Here is a 21,292-nt window from a genome sequence, read left to right as displayed (position 1 = left end):
TTTGTAACAAATTGGAAGTCTCTAGCACAATATTTCAATTTATGGTGAATTTATGAAAAAAATAACATTTTCCTTACGTCCGCGCAGTAACTCTTCCGAAAAAATCATACGTGCGATTGTGGTAATGTTTGCACCATTTTAAATTAGCCGTTACATAAAGTTTTAAATATGAAAATGTGCGCAATTTCATGTAGAATACAACGAAAAATAATAAAATGTTGTAGCTTTTCTCATTTTCGAAATATTTGCATATAAATCACGATAAATACGTTCGGTCAACTTTGACTCTACCGAAATGGTCAAAAAACGCAATTGTAAGCTAAAACTCTTATATTTTAGTAATATTCAATCATTTACCTTCATTTTGAAACAAATTGGAAGTCTCTAGCACAATATTTCGATTTATGGTGAATTTATGAAAAAAACTTTCCTTCCCTCCGTGCGCGGATTCTCCGCTATAAATCTCCGAAATGGGTACATCGCATTCTCGGAAAATTTGCTCCATTTCATATTAGGCATTTCATAGTTTTATATATGAAAATGTGCACAATTTCATGTAGAATAAAAGGAAAAATATTTGAAGGTTGTAGCTTTTCTAATTTCCGAAATAATTGCATATACAATTTTTTTTTTTTTAATTTCGGTCAACTTTAACTCGTCCAAAATGGTCGAAAACTGCAATTGTAAGCTAAACTCTTACAGTATCGTAATATTCCATCATTTAACTTCATCTTGAAACAAATTGGAAGTCTCTAGAACAATATTTAGATTTATGGTGAATTTAAAAAAAAATATATATTTTTACGTCCGCGCGTTACGAATTCATGCATCATTTTGTGATAATATTTTCTCTGTGTTGCTTTTATCGTTTTACAATGTATTATATACCAAAAAGATCGCAATTTAGTTTACATTACAATGAAAAAAATGTAACTTGTTACCTTTAACCGTTTTGCGCACAGCGAGATTTGAATACAATTATATATGAAATTTTGTTTTTGCGCTATCATATATCGCATTATTTATGTATGATAATGATAATTTTTTGCATTTCTGATGGTTGCATACTAAACTTCAGGCGATGACAAAAAAAGGAGCCAAAAATGAACTCTTAATCCTCAAAACTAAGCGCACTGTGATTTTTTGAAAAAATTATTTTTTCCGCTTCCGCACTCACTCCAAACCGGCCCCGGCATTTGGGAGAGGTTTTGATTTTTACCGCTTCGGCGTTTAAGGGTTAATATCTGTCCAGATCTTGGTCATAGGTGTTTTCCAGGTAATTGTTGATATAAAAAGTGCCCATGATTCTCGTCTCGCACGTTTTATTTGCCATCTGAATTTGGCTCGAGCCTTTTTAAAGGAGATCAAGTAGCATTCACAGCGATGTCTTCTGTACCTAGTAAAAGCTGCTCTCATGGCTTTATGTCTTATTTCGCATTGAACATTCCACCATGGAACAGGCTTCCGATGCAATTTTCCACTGGTTTTTGGGATTGCCTTTTCTGCTGCAAACATGAAAATCATTGTTAAATAGAACACTGCTTCTCCTATTGTTGGCATATCTTTTGCATCTAGTTCAGAATAAGTGAGTTCCTGAAAAAGGGGCCAATTGCAGTATGGAATTTCTTTTTCCTGATACACCAAGTTGGTACCAATAGAATTTCCTACAAGAAAATATAAGGCAATTTATGACTAATGAGTTTGTCCACCCTGTGGTAGGGGTGTAAGAATACTACCATTGTAGGTACTGCATGTCATAAAAGATGACTAAAAGGACAGCTGCTGCCTTGCAGTCTTACATTTTTACTAAAAGGCTTGGTCCACCACCAATAACTGTAATGTAGAAACTGCTGTCTTGCAGTCTTACTTTTTAGTAAGAGGCTAGGCCCACCACCAATAGTTGTGGAAACTGCTGCCTTGCAGCTTTACTTTTTAGTAAAAGGCTAGGCCCACTGCCAATAACTATGAAAACTGCTGCCTTGCAGTCTTACTTTTTAGTTAAAGGCTAGGCCCACTGCCAATAACTATGAAAACTGCTGCCTTGCAGTCTTACTTTTTAGTAAAAGGCTAGGGCTACCGCCAATAACTGTGGAAACTGCTGCCTTGCAGTCTTACTTTTTAGTAAAAGGCTAGGGCTACCGCCAATAACTGTGTAAACTGCTGCCTTGCAGGTGGACTTTTGAGTCAAAGGAGAGGCCCACTACTAATAATTGTGGTTGATGTGATGACAACAAGGTCATGTGTTCGAAAAAAAACCCTTCGCCAAATAATAAACCATGCCTGATGTTGTAAGGAAAGGCACAGAAGGAAACTAACCCCTTAGTGTAGGGATAACGGTGGGAAAGGAGATGACTAATGAGTTTGTGCTGAAGAATATGCTTTGTATGAATAAAAATTAAATATGAAAAAATTCATTTATTTACTTACGAATATAAGTACCAGTCAATGAGTCATCCTGAGCATCCTCTAATTCCTCCATCATGTACGTATCTGAAACTGTATAAACAGAAAGCTCCTATCATACACTTTAATATTCTAGTAATAAATTTTTGCATTATAGCATTAAAAATATAAATGGAAAATATTAATCATATACCTATAATTCTTATGCAAAACATGTAACCAAGATTTAACCTACATGATACCCTTGAGACTACACACACTGTTTATAGCATATAGCATTTCCAGTCTCATACCTTTTTACCTCTTGGTCCCCTTTGGAATGTTTAATTCTTCTGTATCCACTCGGGGCAAAATATTATTAAGGAAAAAAGTACTCTACATATTTCCCTTTAGTAATAAAAAAAAAAAAATATCAGTGTATTAGATACACATTTATTCTAAGTTATTCTATTTCACAAAAACACGACTATTACTTGGGTTTAATAAAAACCAGTTATATTACAATCATACTTGTTTTTCCAATATACTAATACCATAACATATTCTTCCACTGAAACCATGAAAATGAACCCTTCTGCTTACTGATGACTGATATAAACATCATCAAATTCAAGTCCTTCCCCTTGGGAAACAGTATTATCCTAGATGGGCTAAGGTGGAAATGGTCTCATTCTCCCCATCTTCAAAGAGGTTTTTCTAAAATCCAGACCCCTCTTTGGAAGATTGCGTACAAAGGGCCCTTCCACTAAGCACGTCTTTAGTGTCCGCAAGAAGGAATCCTCTGAATGGAGGGTGATCCTCAACCTATCAAAACTGATCAAACACACTGTTTGCCACAATTCCTGGATGACTACTACTAGTACGTTCAATCATTCCGCAAGACACTTGGACCGCTTCTACGGAAATGAAAGATGCATACTGGTTCATCCCTACTGCCAGTCACTCTGGACAAGAAAGGAAACATACAGATTCAAAGTAATGCTCTTTGGATTTAGGGGGCCAGCCGGCTAATGCCATTTTTTAAGGACAGGACTTTGACATTCATACCACTTAATAAGGTAACTTGGGACATCTCCAAACCACATATGATTTTCGCCTCTGACTTTCGGTTTTGTGATGCTATGGCGATTTATCCCGAGAATAACCATTTTTCACATTCTATCTCCTCCCTTGATATATAATATTAAGACCTGGGATTACTACCAAATATAGACCTGATGTAGACCTCCAATCAAATTAAGTTTTTTTTTAAGTCATTTTTTTGCTAATATGAATTTTTTCATTATGGTAAAAAAATAAATCCTATATATCAGGAAAACAATGGTAAAAAAATAAATCCTATATATCAGGAAAACAATTTTAGAAAAAAAATGAAAAAAATGGAAAAAAAGGGCTTCATTTCATTGTTCTATAATGTCTTTCTAAGTTATATACCAAATTTCAATGCTATAGCTTTAAAACTAAGCAAGATGATAGAATTTGAAGGTCAATAAGTATAGTTTTGAGATACGGGTGTTCAAAGTTTTCTTTGTATTTTTACAAACACAATGTTAATAATTAATGATTATTATGAATTCTATATTTCTTTTTGGGTATTAATAAACCAAAAACAAGGTTAATAAATAATGATTATTATGAATTTTATATTTCTATTTGGGTATTAATAAACCAAAACTATGTTATTTATCATAATTTAATCATAAATGAAGATCCCTTTGCCTGGGGCAGCTCTCTCTCTCCTTCACTAACTCCGCTGATTAGAGCGAATTTTCTTCTTCTGTATGTTAGCGAGATGTTTCGCTTGTCTTTTCCTTTTTGGCATGATGAAATTCTTGCCAAAACAAAGATAAACAGACGTAAAAGCAAGAATGTCAGAGGAGAAACTTAAACGTGTACCCTCTACCATGGTTTCTGCTCACACTGAAGGGAGGTAAGCTGAGAACCCACCCTCCTGCAACTCATGGAATCTCTACAGGTGCCATTGCTCACAATTTGTTTGACAATAATTATCAAAAGTTACGATAACAGAAGAAATATTGCATTTTCTTGTACGGATTAATGTTTTTGGCTTATTGAGTTACGTTTACTAATTACCTTGTAACTACAAAAGTAAGAGGAATTTTGATGAAACATTTAGTATAAGCCTTCTCCATTGCCATATGAAGCTCCATGAATTTTTTCATGATTGCGTTTTTTCCCTCAGGAACAATTCCCTGCATTATTCGCAGAAAATTCACCTATTCGCTGTATTTTTCTATGAGAAACATCCTCAAATTCCTGTTTTTTTTTTTTTTTATCAATTTCAACATAAAATGCACTTTTTGTGATAAAACTATTAAAAACACCAGGTATAAACATTTTTAGTGGGTTTTTCTTGAGTTTTAACTGACAAAATAGGAGGTTTTAAGCATTTTTATGGGGGTTCCAACTTTTTGCGGGTTTTAACTATTTAGGGGGTTTCTGGTACACACCCCCCTTGAATACGGGGGAGCCACTGTCCTATAGGGGCACCAGCCGGCCCCTTAAACATTACCCCAAGAGTCTTTACAAAATTAACAGCAGCAGTTGTCCGAGAACTCAGAAAAGAGGGAATTCAACTGGTAGCCTACCTAGATGATTGAATAGTCTGGGGGCCCACAAGAGAAGAGTGCTTACAAACCCTAAGAGTGGTAGTCGACAGGCTCCAATCAAAAGTGTTTCTAATTAACTGGAACAAATCCTGCCTTACACTCTGCAGAGGATTCTAGTGACTAGGACTTTGTTGGGAAACTCTTCACGGCCAGTTGTCGCTTCCCACCAATGCTCAAACAGAATAAGGAAGACCTGAAAAGGTTCCTTGCAAGCCCAGCATTTCCAGGCGTCAGTTGGAGCACATGATGGGTCTGTTACAGTTTGCATCTATGGCAGACCCAATCCTCAGATTGCAAATAATAAATGTGCACAAATTCTGGCTATCGCAAGCAAGAAAAAAAAGATTCATGACCAACATCATCAAAGGAGTTAGAAAGTTGGAGAGATACTCCAGCCATGGACCTCTAAAGGGTTTCTGGCATAACACGTCACCCTGACTCTGTCTATACAAGTATACACACATATGCCTCCTTGACAGGTTGGGGAGGCCATTGCGAGGATAGCCAGCTAGCAGAGATATGGTCACCTGCTCTGAGGAAGTGTCATATCAACTTTCTGGAGCTGATGGTTGTCTTCTGCCTCTATGAAAACTGAAACCTCCAAAGGGGACACATTTTGTTGGTTCTAGACAACAGAATTGCACTGGCCTGCATCAAGAGTTTGGGCTCATGTTCATTCCTCATTGCAGTAATGCTATCTATCCTTTAGATAGCACAAGCAAAGAAATGGCACTTATCTGCAATTCACCTCACAGGATCTCTTAGTGTAATAGCAGACTCTATCAAGGGATTCAGCAGCCTCGGCAAAGTGGAATGATGGGGCAGACAACAGTCATGAATTATGGCTAGCTGTATGGGTGATGTACATAGCATTGTCCCCCCTGTATAAGAGAACCCATTTCACTAATAGGAGCTCCTGATGCCAAAGCAGCATGTGGGTTGTAGTTGTATTGGACCTGCTATTCCTTTGTTAGAATCCATTCCAAATCCAGAAGGCAAGGGTTCTGAAAATGCTGCCCTGTATGCCATAATTGTTATAACAGCAAGGCACTTAGTCTTCAAAAAGATATAAAACAAATTGTAAGTGTTTCAGCAGAGGTCTCAACTGGGCTCTCAGTATGAATATAATCTAAGAGTACTTTCTATATGGACTGTAAAAGTAAGTATATCTTAGTTTTACCAGACCACTGAGCTGATTAACAGCTCTCCTAGGGCTGGCCCGAAGGATTAGATATTTTTACGTGACTAGGAATCAATTGATTACCTAGCAACGGGACCTACAGCTTATTGTGGAATCCGAACCACATTATATCGAGAAAGGTATTTCTATCACCAGAAATAATTTTCTCTGGTTCCGCGTTGGCCGGGCCGAGAATCGAACTCGACCACCGGATTAGCAGCCGAGTGCGAAGTCAACTCGGCCAACGTGGGACTTCTATATGGACTGGTACTGCTAAAGAGATAATGTCTGTAGTTTCTGCACTAGGTACCTAGCAATGTTGGGTGCTCTTAGAAACTGTCTTCTTTTCCCAGCCGGTGGAAACAAACAGGTTCTGAATCTGGGGATGGAGACCCTCTGTTCGGCCGAGGTATTTCCTCAGCACCCTGAACGGGCATAGAAGAAGGTCCAGGGATCCTCTGCCTTAGGCAGAGCCAGGATGGAGAACTCCACAAACTGACTGTCCACTACCGACGGGTTCTGGGTCTTGCCCATGAAGGAGGACACAAACCTGAAAGAGAAGTCCTTTCAGCCCCTCGAGTGGGAAATCTCGTAGGAGAGGCTGTGAAGCTCACCCACCCTTTTGGAGGAAGCTAAGGCTAGCAGGAACACTGTATTGAACGTGAGCTCCCTGACCATGATGTCCTTCAGGGGCTCGAAGGGAGGTCCTTGGAGTTACCCAGGTCTACACCCCTTTAGTGGAAGACCTGGCTAAATGCTGCCCTGACCCCTTTGAGGGCTGCAATGAAAAGTCCCTTGTCCTCCCTCAGGTGGACTGGGAACTCCACAACGTGGGGTCTCTTAGTCCATAAGGGGTCCCAGTCTTGCTCCTTGCACCAGGTTCTGAACAGTCTCTCGCTCCTTGCACCAGGTTCCGAACAGTCTCTCACTCCTTGCACCAGGTTCCGAACAGTCTCCACTTTGCCTTGTAAACTGCCGCAGTGGACTTCCTCAGGGACCCTGACATGTGGAGGCTACCCTGCGGGAGAAGCCTCTCTTGTTCAGGAGGAGCTTGATAGCCTCCACCCGTGAAGGCAGAGGGCGTCCAGGCCCTCGCAAAACCTCTCGAAGTGGGGCTGCCCTAGGAGTACGGTCTTCGGGGGAACTCCCAGGGGCCTTGGATAGACAATTTTAGGAGGTCCAGGAACCAGTCCCTGTCTGGCCACCAGGGGGCCACGAGGGTCATGACGGTGCCCTAGGGGTCCGGAGTCAGTTGAGGACCTGTCTGAGGACCCCAAAGGGAAGGAACGTGTAAAGATCCAGCCCGTCCCAGGGGTGCTGAAACGGGTCTTCCCAAACTGCCGCCAGGTCCAGGACTGGGAAGCAGAATACTGGGAGCTTGTGGTTCAGACTCGTTGCGAACAGATCCATGGAGGGGGAACCCCTCATCCCAATCAACTTGGCCGCTACCACCGGGTCTAGGAACCACTCTGCCCACAGGACCTGCCCGTGTCTGCTGAGCCCGTCTGCGATCACATTCCTTTCCCGATATGAACCTTGCCATCAGGGAGATTCCTGCATTCTCTGCCCATTCTAGGACGGCCTCTGCTAAAGTGCACAGGAGGCGTGACCTCAGACCTCCATGCTTCTTGACGTACGCGATCACGGTGGCGTTGACGCACAAGACCGCCACCCGCTTGTCTTACTCTGGCCTCGAATGATTGGAGCCCTTTATGAATGGCTAGGAGCTCCAACCTGTTGATGTGGAGCTCCCTCCCCTGCTCTGACCATGGCCCCCTCTCATCTCCGACTGTAGGTGGGCTCCCCAGCCCTCCTTTGACACGTCCGTGAAGAGGAGCATCTCTGGAGGAACATCTGACAGCAGGACCCCACACCGGTGATTCGACTTAGCTATAAAAAAAAAAAAAGTTCCAATTACTTGGTCCCTGAATAAGGTGCTTAGACTTTGATCACCCATTTAGTTCAGCGGACCCAATACAACCACAACTCACAAGCTACACTAGGTGATCTTCTTGACTGCATAAGCATCAGGAGCTTGTATTAATCAACTGGTCTCTCTCAGAGGGGGACGATACACCATAATAAACAGCTGACCACAGAGGTCACGGAAAACATCCCAGTAGGTCCGTTTTTTTCTATACTCTAGCAACATATTGCCAAGAACTTGAACAATTTTGCCTACAATGTGTATCGGTAGGTGACTTGGTTAGTCCTGACCCATAGGCACTACAGTGGAAAACCACGGGTCTTCCTAACTGGCAGGTACTACGCTATCTGTCGCTGGGGAAGGTTTGACAATACTGCAACCATACCCAGCATGCTTAGGTAAGTCACCGCTGAACAGCACCCTAAAAACATAAGTTTGCATTTAGTTTCCTGTTCCTTGTTGCCAAACCCCAAGGTATTTGGAATAAAGAAGGGGCCTTGAAACTTGTGACTTGGTCCTGGACCAGAAATGTTTCTAGGTTATTGGGATTAAAATTCAAAAGCTTTGCGCCAACTGTCTATTGTAAAGCTCCTTGAGGACGAGACAGTGACTACATTATCAATAAACAGGTTTTGACATAGGAAAAACCTACTTTTGGTAGTTGCTGTCGCATCCTCAAAACCCTCCTACTTCCCTGACAAAAAGACATGGGTTTTGACCAACAAAAAGTAATGGCAGCATGGTCCATTTCTGGTCATATGTAAACATTATGATGGCATATATGTGCATATGTAAGTGTTACATAATAAAAATATGGAATGTTATTCCATATATGTAAAAAACTAAAACTATGATTAATTAAAACCAGTGACCCAAGAGGTCAACCAGATTGCTTGCAGGAATGTGATCAGACCAGAGACGATAAAGTATGCTAAGATGAAGTATACAATAAAGTAGGCTAAGATGACGTGCCATCACCTGTGGTCCTTCATTTGTTTTGAAAACATTAGTCCAAGTTTCCTGCTTGAGACAACTACCGCGACCTATAATTCAAACGGCCTACGTGATTTGTAATCTGTGTCATCTGTATGTAAGTTCATATGTTCGAGCCACTGTCTGCTTCCTTTATGATTTGTAACCGAGATGGTAGTCAGAGTTGAATTAGCCATCATCACTGGCAGAAGCGATCAAGCCATCGTCATTAGAAGACCTGTACATCTTTATCTAAGCTTCATCATGTACATTCGAATTAGCCATCATCATTGGCAGACCTGTACAAATTTCCTCTGATCTTCATCATGTAATCTCAGAGAAGAGAACTATTTTTTGTACTCGTGTTTTCTACTAGAACCTCACATCAGAAAGAGATCGAATGAAGTTAAACTATCATCATGAGTTTAACACACCGTCATCATAACCAAGAAGATACCGACTTCGTAAGTTATCATAAAACCCCAAGACACTCCAATGAGTATGGAAGTGCATAACCAACCGACTTAGCGTAAGATTATCGCAAGTCTAACATAACCTCACAGGGCGCCTTATTAAACAAGGCAACAGCCCTTTCACAGTCACTTCTTCTTGCGGGTTTTAACATAGGTAAACTGGGTTTAGCATTCGCTGAAGATAAGAGACCCTCTTATCTGATCCTTAGTCCATTTATATTCTATCACTTGTTATAATGTTTATCATTACGACACAATACCTTGCCACAAGACCAGCTGAAGGAAATTGCTTTGACATTAGTCTGGTCACCATGGAGCTCTGATTAGACTATGGAAAGGTAACTCCTTGGCTACCAAAAATAGGTTTTCCTAAAGTCAAAACTTGTCTTTTATGTACAAAATTAAATAAAATGGTCATTACACATTATATAATATAATTTTCCTATCACTACATTATATAATGTAACTTTAATATCACCTAATAGTTAAAAGGACTTAGTACTCCTTGTGCTTAAAGATAGCGTATATAAAGACACTGACAATGCTTACTGTCACCTCTTGCTTCATTCCCATTTCCAACATCCTCACTCTCTTCATGAATATTTCCTCCAGTTTCTGCAAAACAACAAAGTTATAATAAATTTTTAAAATATGAGGGAATATCTAGAATTATTTAAAGATATCAAATTCTATTAATAATGAAAGTAATCATTTCACAAACATATGCTTTCCAACCTCAAGTCAAGATTTGCCAGTTACAATCTCATCTACTTGTCATACTCCTGAGCGGGTGCTGCTATCACCTTCAAAATCAATTAATAACATTCTTGGCTTGTTTATCAAAGTATAAATGAACTTAACCTATTCCCAACATGCCTTATCACAGCTGTTCTGATTGTCACTTGACTATTTTTCACTGCACTCTACATAACAAACTATAATACCTAGTTTCATAGCTACAAAACTCCTTGTTTTTATTTGTTCCAAAGTGTCACAGTCACATGGGATTTCATATACAGTGGTACCTCGACATACAAAAGGCTCAACTTATGAAAAACTCGAGATACGAAAGCAAATATGAAGATTTTTTGGCTCTACATACGAAAATAGTTCGAGTTACGAAAGGTTGTTGCTGTAAAGTCCCGAGATTCGCCTGGACCACCGAGAACAATTTTAAAACTCGCACGCTGCCAACTGAGTAAACTCGCCACCATCCTCCCGCTCTCCCATTGGTTCCTGATGCTAGTCACCCCGTAAGATCCTTCTGCTTAAGGATGGTGCCTATCGTCGACAGATTTCGGCCGTATTCCTTAGCGATCACACTCAACCGCATGCCAGTTTCATACTTCTTGATAATCTCCATTTTTGTCTCCATAGAAAGCATCCTCTTCTTTCCGTGAACTTCAGCAACTTTCTTGGGACCCATGACTATACTTACGTAATTAAGTTATGTAGTATACTAATTAGGTTCTCACACAACACGATAAAGTAGTACAACAAAATCACTAACACGAATTTATGTTAACAAACTAAATCGTATATGTGAATGAACGAATTCCGTGTGCATACGATAACGCTGGTGTGAAGCAATGGCTGAAGAAGAACGCCTTTACATAGAGCACAATGGGAGAGATGCTGACCAATAGGAGAGCAGGATCTTATGGCGGTGACTGGCATCAGGAACCAATGTTTGTTTGTATGGTGTTTTTACGTTGCATGGAACCAGTGGTTATTCAGCAATGGGACCAACGGCTTTACGTGACTTCCGAACCACGTCGAGAATGAACTTCTATCACCAGAAATACATATCTCTCACTCCTCAATGGAATGGCTGAGAATTGAACCTACGACCACCGAGGTGAGAAGTAAACACCAAACCAACCACACCACTGAGGCACTCTCAGGAACCAATGGGAGAGTAGGAGGATGGTGGCGAGTTTACTCAGTTGGCGGCGCGCAAGTTTTAAAATTGTTCTCAGCAGTCCGGGTGAATCTCGGGACTTTACAGCAACAACCTTTCGTAACCTGAATTATTTTTGTATGTAGAGCCCAAAAAATCTTCGTATTTGCTTTCATAACTTGAATTTTTCGTAAGCTGGGACTTTCGTATGTCGAGGTACCACTGTACCTGTATACTACTATACAATGACTCATTTAAGATGTATTAGAACTGATGGCAAATAGTTCAGTAGTTTCATGCCTAGTATTGACCGAGATCACCAATTGAATTGTGATTTAGAAAAAACAATACTGGTTTGTGTGAAGGGACTGACTTGTCTTGTATGTAAATTTTCAATTAATGATCAGTAGATATTATATGACAGACAAAGGTGTGTAAGTATTCTTGTGCCTCAAATGGTAAAGATTTTTTTTTAGAGATAAAGCCAAAATGGTTAAGTTGAAGAGTTACATATTTATTTTCTACCTTTAGGTGAAAAAGTCCAACACACAACTGTTCTTGCTTAACCATATTACCTAACTCAAGGGGATTGATAGTCTTTTATTACATGCACTGAGAGGCATCCCTCATACATTTGTGCAAGCAAAACTATAGTGCTTGTGACAAGGACTTGCACAAAGAGAGTGATATTTCAACTCTTAAGCCTGTTGAACAGGGGGATGTTCCTGCTGGAAGTGTTTCTTGAGTTGTCTTTACTGGTTAGTGCAAGCAATCATTCATGTATGAGTGATATATTCAATCTCTTACAGTGACTCTTTAACCACGATTGTTGTTACAGGGGAAGTTCCTGATCCTGGTGCTCCCCAGTTGAGCAGGCTGACAGATCAAGAAACAAGTAAACAAGACTGTGCTACTAGTGCCTCTAACAAGGAATCATATACTTCTAAAAAAAAAACGTTCTTCCCCCGTTCAGGTCCATTGCAAGCTGAAGAGGCTCACACTGACTCCAATCATTCTGGGTTGACTGACTTCTGTACTAAAGATTCAGTTGCTTAATCAGTACTATGTAGTTTTAGCAATTTTGTTACTCCTGCATGCGAGCCTGCTCATGCCAGTAATCATTCTTAGAAAGATTCTGTTAGCAAAGACAAAATTTAGACTAGAGTACAAGAACCATATTAGACTACAATTTATAATCATATAAAATCCTAATAATGAAAGAACAAGTAGCCCTCAACTTATGCTTTGGGAGTTGACCTTTTGATGACTGGCAAAATCTGGTGATTAACATATACCCTATACTTTACCTTTCAGGGTACCTCAGTCACCAGGAATTCCATAAAATTCCTAGCCTAAGCTAACTTAACAGATAAATTTGCGTTATGTATTACTGCTATACATACTAATAAGGTAACCAAGCAAAATTACTAACATAATGTTGTCATTATATATGGAATTATGAAAAGTTCAGATCAGATAAGTGGAGAGGCAACTGTATAAGGAAAAATATTGATCTCATACCTATTTTAAACTGTGCTACAGGAACTGGTGCTGAATTCGACTTGTGCTTGAATATAGAATCACCTTCCAAAAGACTCTTCATAATTTCAAAGTATACCCACTTGTTTCCTTCTTGGATTGGGTCCTCGCATTCCATTATCTTTTTAAACCTAAGGGAGGAAAATATGAAATCATATAACTTTATAAAATCAGAAACACTTCATTCCTCATATATGTTTATAGTAAATACATATATACTACTGTATATATTCACGTATCATGCGACTTTTGAAGACCTATATTTCGAGCTAATTTTAAGGGAGTCGCATCATCCACGAGATATTTAGAGTATGTAATAATTACATATTAGTATTATATGATAAAATACAAACATAATGAATATGCATCTTTTCCATGGATCTTTTAAAAAGTTATGCTTTACTTCACTGCATCCAATAATATTATATGTACTATATTCATATTACTATTTGTTTGTATTATAAAAAAAAATACACACAGCAATCAATGTTTTGGTTTAGAAATCAGCTGGGGGCGATTGTGAGTTAAGTTAGTTTTGCTGTATTGAACTCAAATCAAGATCAACTTTCTTGTTTCTAGTTAGTGCAAATGAATCTCAAGATACTCTATTTATATAGGACAAGCTTATTTAACATTATATGAAGTGTTCTGTAAACCAAAGTATGTTATTTTTTTGTTAGTAGATGGCGCTGAGGTCATGTTTATTGTATAAACAAAAATCAACAGATTTCATTAGATTGTCACTTTATCTCATCAGAATACTACAAGCTTTACGTATTTATCTTTAATTGGAGTAAAAACAGTAAAATTTGTTCTTTCATGCCTAATAGTTATGATTAAAACACATTTCTCTCAAATTTTGCTTACATTCGAGTTTGATGGTACTATATCAAAAGTTTGTGAGTTTCTTCCACGTTGCTGATGCACGACAATAGTCGTTAGCAGATCAAAATTCTTTCTTCACCTTCAGCTAAAACTTAAAGCTTGAATTTAGCAGTATATGCCCTTGCTGATCTTTCCTCCATAGTGAGTATGGATATAGTAATGTAAAAATATATCAGTCCTATTCTCCTTGACGTAATTTGTAACATAACTATGATAATTTTTTTTACTATCGTACAATGATTGAAATGCAAGCAAAAACACTGTTGTTATCGGAGATTCGGTTGTTCATAGCAAATCAGCTGTTTCTGGCTGTATGCATTTAAACAGCAAGTAATATTACTAATGACTTTTGGCATTTTCTTTTACTTTTTAAAATTTAACTAGATAGACAATTAGTAGATGGAGGAAAAAGGGTTAACCTAACTAAAAAATGGAATAGATAAAGAGGAGGAAAAGTGGTTAGCCTATTGTTATTTGGTCTCATAAATTTAACTCGCATGATACTGATAAAATAATTTTTAAGGGTGAAAATTTGGGGGTTACATGATATGTGAGATTGTATTACACAAATATATAGTGCATGTATGTATGTATGTATGTATGTAGTATGTATGTATGTATGTATGTACAGTGGTCCCCCCGTACTCGCGGGGGATGCGCACCAGACCCCCCCGTGAATAGTTAAAACCCGCGAATGTTTGGAACCCCTATGAAAATGCTAAAAACAGCCTATTTTGTTAGTTAAAACTCAAGAAAAACCCACTAAAAATGTTCCTACTTGGTTTTTTTAATAGTTTTATCACAAAAAGTGCATTTTATGATGAAATTCATAAAAAAAACCAGGAATTTGTGGATATTTATCATAGAAAAATACCGAGAATGCGCGAATTTTCCGCGAATAATGCAGGGAAACGTTCCCGAGAGAAATCCGCGAATGTGTGAGTCCACAAATCTGGAGAATGCGAATACGGGGGTCCACTGTATATATATATATATATATATATATATATATATATATATATAATATATATATATATATATATATATATATATATATATATATATATATATATATATATATATATATATATATATATATATATATATATATATATTTTCTGGACTCAGCTCGTGTCGGCCTATGAAATATCCTTAAGATCATTAAATAACACTGATAATACATCGTAAAGGGGGAAAAGACACTTTTAGTAAAAGAGAAAGAAGCCCAGGAGGAGGCAAGCTGATCCGAAGACCAGTTGACTACTCGGAGCCAGCGGTAGCCGATGAAGAGCAAGAGCTGGGATGCTGGGCCAGAAACACGGTATAGCCCTAAATACCAAACTAAGAGAAAATGGTAAAAGGGCTGTGTCCTAGCTATAAAAATGATGTAATAAAACGATGAACATAAATATAAAAAGCCCATAAGCATAAGATGTCCCAGTATGGGAGACCGGGAAATCTTAAACACGAGGCGACACACGGCCGCCACGAGTCAACCGGGAGACCGTATATGACCTATAAAAAGGAAAATATTGGTCCCTGGAAGACTAAAATACTAGAAAATACTACTTATGAGGCACTTAACTTAGCCGAAGCAATAGCAGCACGTTCCATCGTAATGGTTGAAAGAAATCCGGGAAAACAACACAAGAGGAAAAATGCACTCTAGCGCTGTAAAGCTAATGATTAAGGATGACCGCTAGGGGCGCTGCTGTCCGTGGCGTCGGTAGTAGTAGTAGTAGCGGCCGCATCACCCTTTAGTATCAGCTCTCTCTGGTGGGGATTTTATGTTGGAAGGTCTAAATGGTAAATGACTCGTGGTAGTGATCCCACTCGCCTCTATTCCCATACCGACACTTCTTTTATAGAGTGAGCGAGTCAGTTTTACTGACATTTTCTTAATTTTATTTTTCTCTGGTAATTTTAGATTAATTTTACCTAGAAATAATGATCTTAAGGATATTTCATAGGGCGACACGAGCCAATCACCCAGAAATAGATTTTTCCTAAGTCAAAATCCCTTATATATATATATAAATATATATATTATATATATATATATATATATATATATATATATATATATATATATATATATATATATATATATATATACACACATACATATGTACACTACTATGCACTACTATTAAAGGACATTGTAACTCAATATATGTATATGAATCACGGAAATGTGATATGACTTATAGATTGGCTACATGCTGTCAAAAGCACTGCAACGCTACCGGGGTCGAGGTGGGTTGATATTGTCTCCAAACCAACAAATTACCTGAGCGCGAAAGGTATTTGAGGGTGAGAGGCAACATGAACTTTTAGCCTCTTACGGTTGTGTAGTAGGTAAAAGTTTCACTGACGTTCCTGGATTTGAAAGGCTCAATGGGTTCACGCCCAGGTCCAGGCAAGTCTATTATCGAGAAAAAATTCCCCTTCGGTTAAGCATATATGAAAATATATTAATTCCAAGGTAGAACGAATTAGCTATTAAAGGACATTGTAGCTCGATATATGTATATGAATCACAGAAATGTGATATGACTTATAGATTGGCTACGTGCTGTCAAAAGCACTACAACGCTACCGGGGTCGAGGTGGGTTGATGTTGTTTCCAAACCAACGAATTACCTGAGCGCGAAAGGTATTTGAGGGGGAGAGGCGACATGAACTTTTAGCCTACTGCGGAGGTGTAGTAGGTAAAAGCTTCACTGACGTTCCTGGATTTGGAAGGCTCCATGGGTTTTCGTGCCCAGGTCCAGGCAAGTCCTATATCGAGAAAAAATTCCCCTTCGGTTAAGCATATGTGAAAATAATTCAATTCCGAGGTAGAGCAAATTAGATATTAAAGGACATTGTAGCTCGATATTATATATATACATATATATAAATCATATATATATATATATATATATATATATATATATATATATATATATATATATATATATATATATATATATATATATATATATATATATATATATATATATATATATATATATATGATATAATACATATATATCATATATATATAATGAATATATATATATATTTATTATATTATATATTAATATGATATATATAATATATATATATATATATTTATATATATATATATATATATATATATATATATATATATATATATATATATATATATATACACACACACAGGCAGTCCCCGGGTTATGACGGGGGTTCTGTTCTTGAGACGTGTTGTAACCCGAAAATCGTCATAAGCTGGAACATCACCAAAAATCCTAAGAAAACCTTACTTTTAATGCTTTGGGTACATTCAGAACTATGTAAACTGCATTTTTATTGAATTTTGCATAAAAAAACCCTTCAAATATTGATTATTTTGCATTTTTGGTGTCATATTTCTTGTGCCAGATGAGCGTTGTAGGCATCGTAACCCTGGAAATAATTTCTGATGAATATAATTGAAAAGCGCCTTAACCTCAGAACGTCGTAAGCCGAACCCATCGTAACCCGGGGACTGCTTATATATATATATAGTGTTTCTCCTGTCTTCGCGGGGTATGTGTACCAGGAAGCCCAGTGAATAGTTAAAATCCGCGAATAGTTAGAACCACCACTAAAAATGCTTATAACTGCCTATCTTGAAAGTTCAAATACCAAATATATACTTTGAAGTATCATCCTACATCAAATATACCATTGAATTGGTATTATCAATATCATTCCAATGTCAACTTAAACATTTTACCATTAGAAATATATAAACAGCCAATAACAGAGAGAGAGAGAGAGAGAGAGAGAGAGAGAGAGAGAGAGAGAGAGAGAGAGAGAGAGAGAATAACTCCTTACAATAAATACATATATCTTTTCCAGAGAAGAGAGAAAGAGAGGACTGAACAATTATGCTTTCTGTATATCAATTCTTTTGCTGAGAGAGAGAGAGAGAGAGGAGAGAGAGAGAGAGAGAGAGAGAGAGAGAGAGAGAGAGAGAGATAAAAGAAGGAAGAAATAGAAACACCAATTGTATACCTTATGTAACATCCTACATCGAATTTACCTCAAATTATTATCATATTAGTGTATTAATCTTAGAGATTGTATTAATATAATTTCAAAGTAATCCTAAACATTAGTACCATTAAAGGTATATAGGTACATACATATGTACTTCTAACACTTGCAGAGAGAGAGAGAGAGAGAGAGAGAGAGAGAGAGATTGTCTTTACAGTACCTAAAAGAGTGAAATGGAAAGATTATTGTATTTAAGATACTAACATATGAATTTTGTAATTACAGTTATAGTATTATTATTATACATATTATAGTATTATTATTGGAAAATTTTAATAATAAACTTATTACATACATGTACCATAAAAAAAATGATCTTCCTCTCAGTCAAGAGAGATGAGAGAGTAGAGAGAGAGAGAGAGAGAGAGAGAGAGAGAGAGAGAGAGAGAGAGAGAGAGAGAGAGAGAGAGAGATTGCATAAAAACCATAAATTCATTGACCACTGTATGGCACCGTTACTTGACATGTTTGACACCTTCCCAGCTCCAAGCATCACTGGAGTTATGAGAAGGTAGGGAAACTGATACAAAAAAAGACAAGGGAAGAATTTTCATTTGAAATTAGTTATTATTATTATTATTATTATTATTATTATTTGATGAATAATTAACAACAAACATATGCATCTACCATAAAATTCTCTCATCTCAGTAAGAGAGAGGAGTTATCCTTACAAGTGAAATGGAAAGGTAATTTTTATCTCTTTAAAATACTACCACATACGAATTTTGTAATTAAAGTTTTATTATCATTATTGTTGTTGTTGTTGTTGTTGTTGTTGTTGTTATTATTTGTTTTATTAAAAGTAATTGCTACCTCAGCTGCATTAATTTTATACAGGTTCTTCTCTATTTTTCTAATTATTGCTTTCTCATTGTTGCTTAAACTGGGGAGCAACACACCGAAGGTTGACATATCTCAATTAGGTAGAACGATTGGATTTTATTGGTAAAAATTTCAGTCGGGGTAGTCAAATTTTCGGGTATATCCCGTAGAGTTTATTACAGATAGAATTGATGTTAAATTCTATTTCTTTTCTATTCTTTCTATTCCTTTCCGGACGTTTCGTCTGAATAAACCTCAGACATCCTCTTGGGTGGAGGTGTGTGAAGGACTGAAGTGAGAAGGTGAGTCCAGCTGCTTATATTGCGGTGGCGCAGCGGGGGGCGTCGTGCCGCTGCCTTTTCATTGGCTCGTGGGTGGGAGCTTCTTTTTCATTGGCTGCCTGGCTGCGCTCAGCCAGCGCGCCGATCTTCTCAGCTGCATATCATCACGCCGGTCTTCGTTTTGATTGGGTAAAGGCCGCGTGACGTCACTGCTGGTATTATTCATCGTATTAATGTCACTGCTGGTATTATCCATCGTATTAATGTCATCTTGGATTGGGGCGTTTTCGGGAGGCGATATGGTGATGTTTGCCGTTATTGGAGTGTTTCTTCGGGTGCAGGTCGGGAGCAAAAAGGCCTCCTGTGTCGTGTTCATGGAGGGCTTTTGTTCCTGGATGAGTAACGCCTCCAGGAGGCGCAGACGGTGGAGGTCTGGGTGCTCTCCCTATTATCCTGGTGTTACGGATGATACAGTCGCGCGGGAGATTGTGTCTCGGTGGGCGGTGAGGGCGTGGTTCTTTTGATAGCCCCTTCTTGGCATGACAGGAGATTCTCTTCGCAAGACGCATGGTAGTCATTCCAATGTACTTCCCAGGACATCCTCGGGCGGGACATATGTATTGGTATACTACGTTCGTCTGCTTGAGGGGGTCTTCTGATGGCGGTGAGGGGTTATTTTTCATGATAAGGACTTTTGTTTTACGGTTTTGTAGTATATTATAAGGTCCACTATCTTGCCTTCTTCAAGATAGTGGACCTTATAATATACTACAAAAACCGTAAAACAAAAGACCTTATCATGAAAGATAGTGGACCTTATAATATACTACAAAAACCGTAAAACAAAAGACCTTATCATGAAAAATAACCCCTCACCGCCATCAGGAGACCCCCTCAAGCAGACGAACGTAGTATACCAATGCATATGCCCCGCCCGAGGATGTCCTGGGAAGTACATTGGAATGACTACCATGCGTCTTGCGAAGAGAATCTCCTGTCAAGAAGGGGCTATCAAGAACCACGCCCTCACCGCCCACCGAGACACAATCTCCTGCGACTGTATCATCCGTAACACCAGGATAATAGGGAGAGCACCCGACCCTCGCCGTCTGCGCCTCCTGGAGGCGTTACTCATCCAGGAACAAAAGCCCTCCATGAACACGACACAGGAGGCCTTTTTGCTCCCGACCTGCACCCGAAGAAACACTCCAATAACGGCAAACATCACCATATCGCCGCCCGAAAACGCCCCAATCCAAGACGACATTAATATGATGGATAATACCAGCAGTGACATTAATACGATGAATAATACCAGCAGTGACGTTCATTCGCGGCCTTTACCCAATCAAAACGAAGACCGGCGTGATGATATGCAGCTGAGAAGATCGGCGCGCCTGCTGAGCATGCGATCGGGAGCTGGCTTGAGCCCGCAGCCAGGCAGCCAATGAAAAAGAAGCTCCCCACCCACGAGCCAATGAAAAGGCAGCGGCACGACGCCCCCGCTGCGCCACCGCAATATAAGCAGCTGGACTCACCTTCTCACTTCAGTCCTTCACACACCTCCACCCAAGAGGATGTCTGAGGTTTATTCAGACGAAACGTCCGGAAAGGAATAGAAAGAATAGAAAAGAAATAGAATTTAACATCAATTCTATCTGTAATAAACTCTACGGGATATACCCGAAAATTTGACTACCCCGACTGAAATTTTTACCAATAAAATCCAATCGTTCTACCTAATTGAGATATGTCAACCTTCGGTGCGTTGCTCACCAGTTTAAGCAACAATGAGAAAGCAATAATTAGAAAAAAAGAGAAGAACCTGTATAAAATTAATGCAGCTGAGGCAGCAATTACTTTTAATAAAACATGTTTAAAAGAGGGTTTACTTCCAGCATATTATTTTATTATTATTATTATTATTATTATTATTATTATTATTATTATTTGAAGGTAGGAGACCCTCTCTCAAACATGTTTTGTTAAAGATGATGGCAGCATCAGTGGAATTGATTTTATATATGGTCTTTTCAATTCTTCTTATTATTCTCTTCTCATCAGGGCTGATATTTGCTAATAGCTGGCCGATGTTCATATCTTGGTTAAAGAAATGTTTTCTAAAAATACTAATTTATTGTTATGATAACAAAAGATTTGTTAACCACTTTTGTTATCATAACATTAAATTAGTATTTTTAGAAAACAT

At 38.3% G+C, this 21,292-nt stretch overlaps 1 protein-coding gene across 9 annotated transcripts in view; it reads right to left on the bottom strand.

Annotated features, from left to right (window-relative positions):
• Nucleotides 1-21,292, bottom strand: part of LOC135200242 (uncharacterized) — a gene marked incomplete at its 3' end in the record, with an annotated part of 370,718 nt that overhangs the window by 50,949 nt on the left and 298,477 nt on the right. For 7 of the 9 annotated variants that reach the window (XM_064228699.1, XM_064228698.1, XM_064228697.1 and 4 more), the window contains 3 exon segments: nucleotides 2,428-2,496; nucleotides 10,126-10,200; nucleotides 13,007-13,155. In XM_064228699.1, the coding sequence (XP_064084769.1) occupies nucleotides 2,428-2,496; nucleotides 10,126-10,200; nucleotides 13,007-13,155 (293 nt within the window). 9 annotated transcript variants of the gene reach the window in all.

The sequence above is a fragment of the Macrobrachium nipponense genome, chromosome 26 (genome assembly GCF_015104395.2).
Source record: "Macrobrachium nipponense isolate FS-2020 chromosome 26, ASM1510439v2, whole genome shotgun sequence".
Classification (NCBI taxonomy): domain Eukaryota; kingdom Metazoa; phylum Arthropoda; class Malacostraca; order Decapoda; family Palaemonidae; genus Macrobrachium; species Macrobrachium nipponense.
Note: the sequence above shows the minus strand (reverse complement) of the source record. Positions and strands in the feature narration are given on the sequence as shown.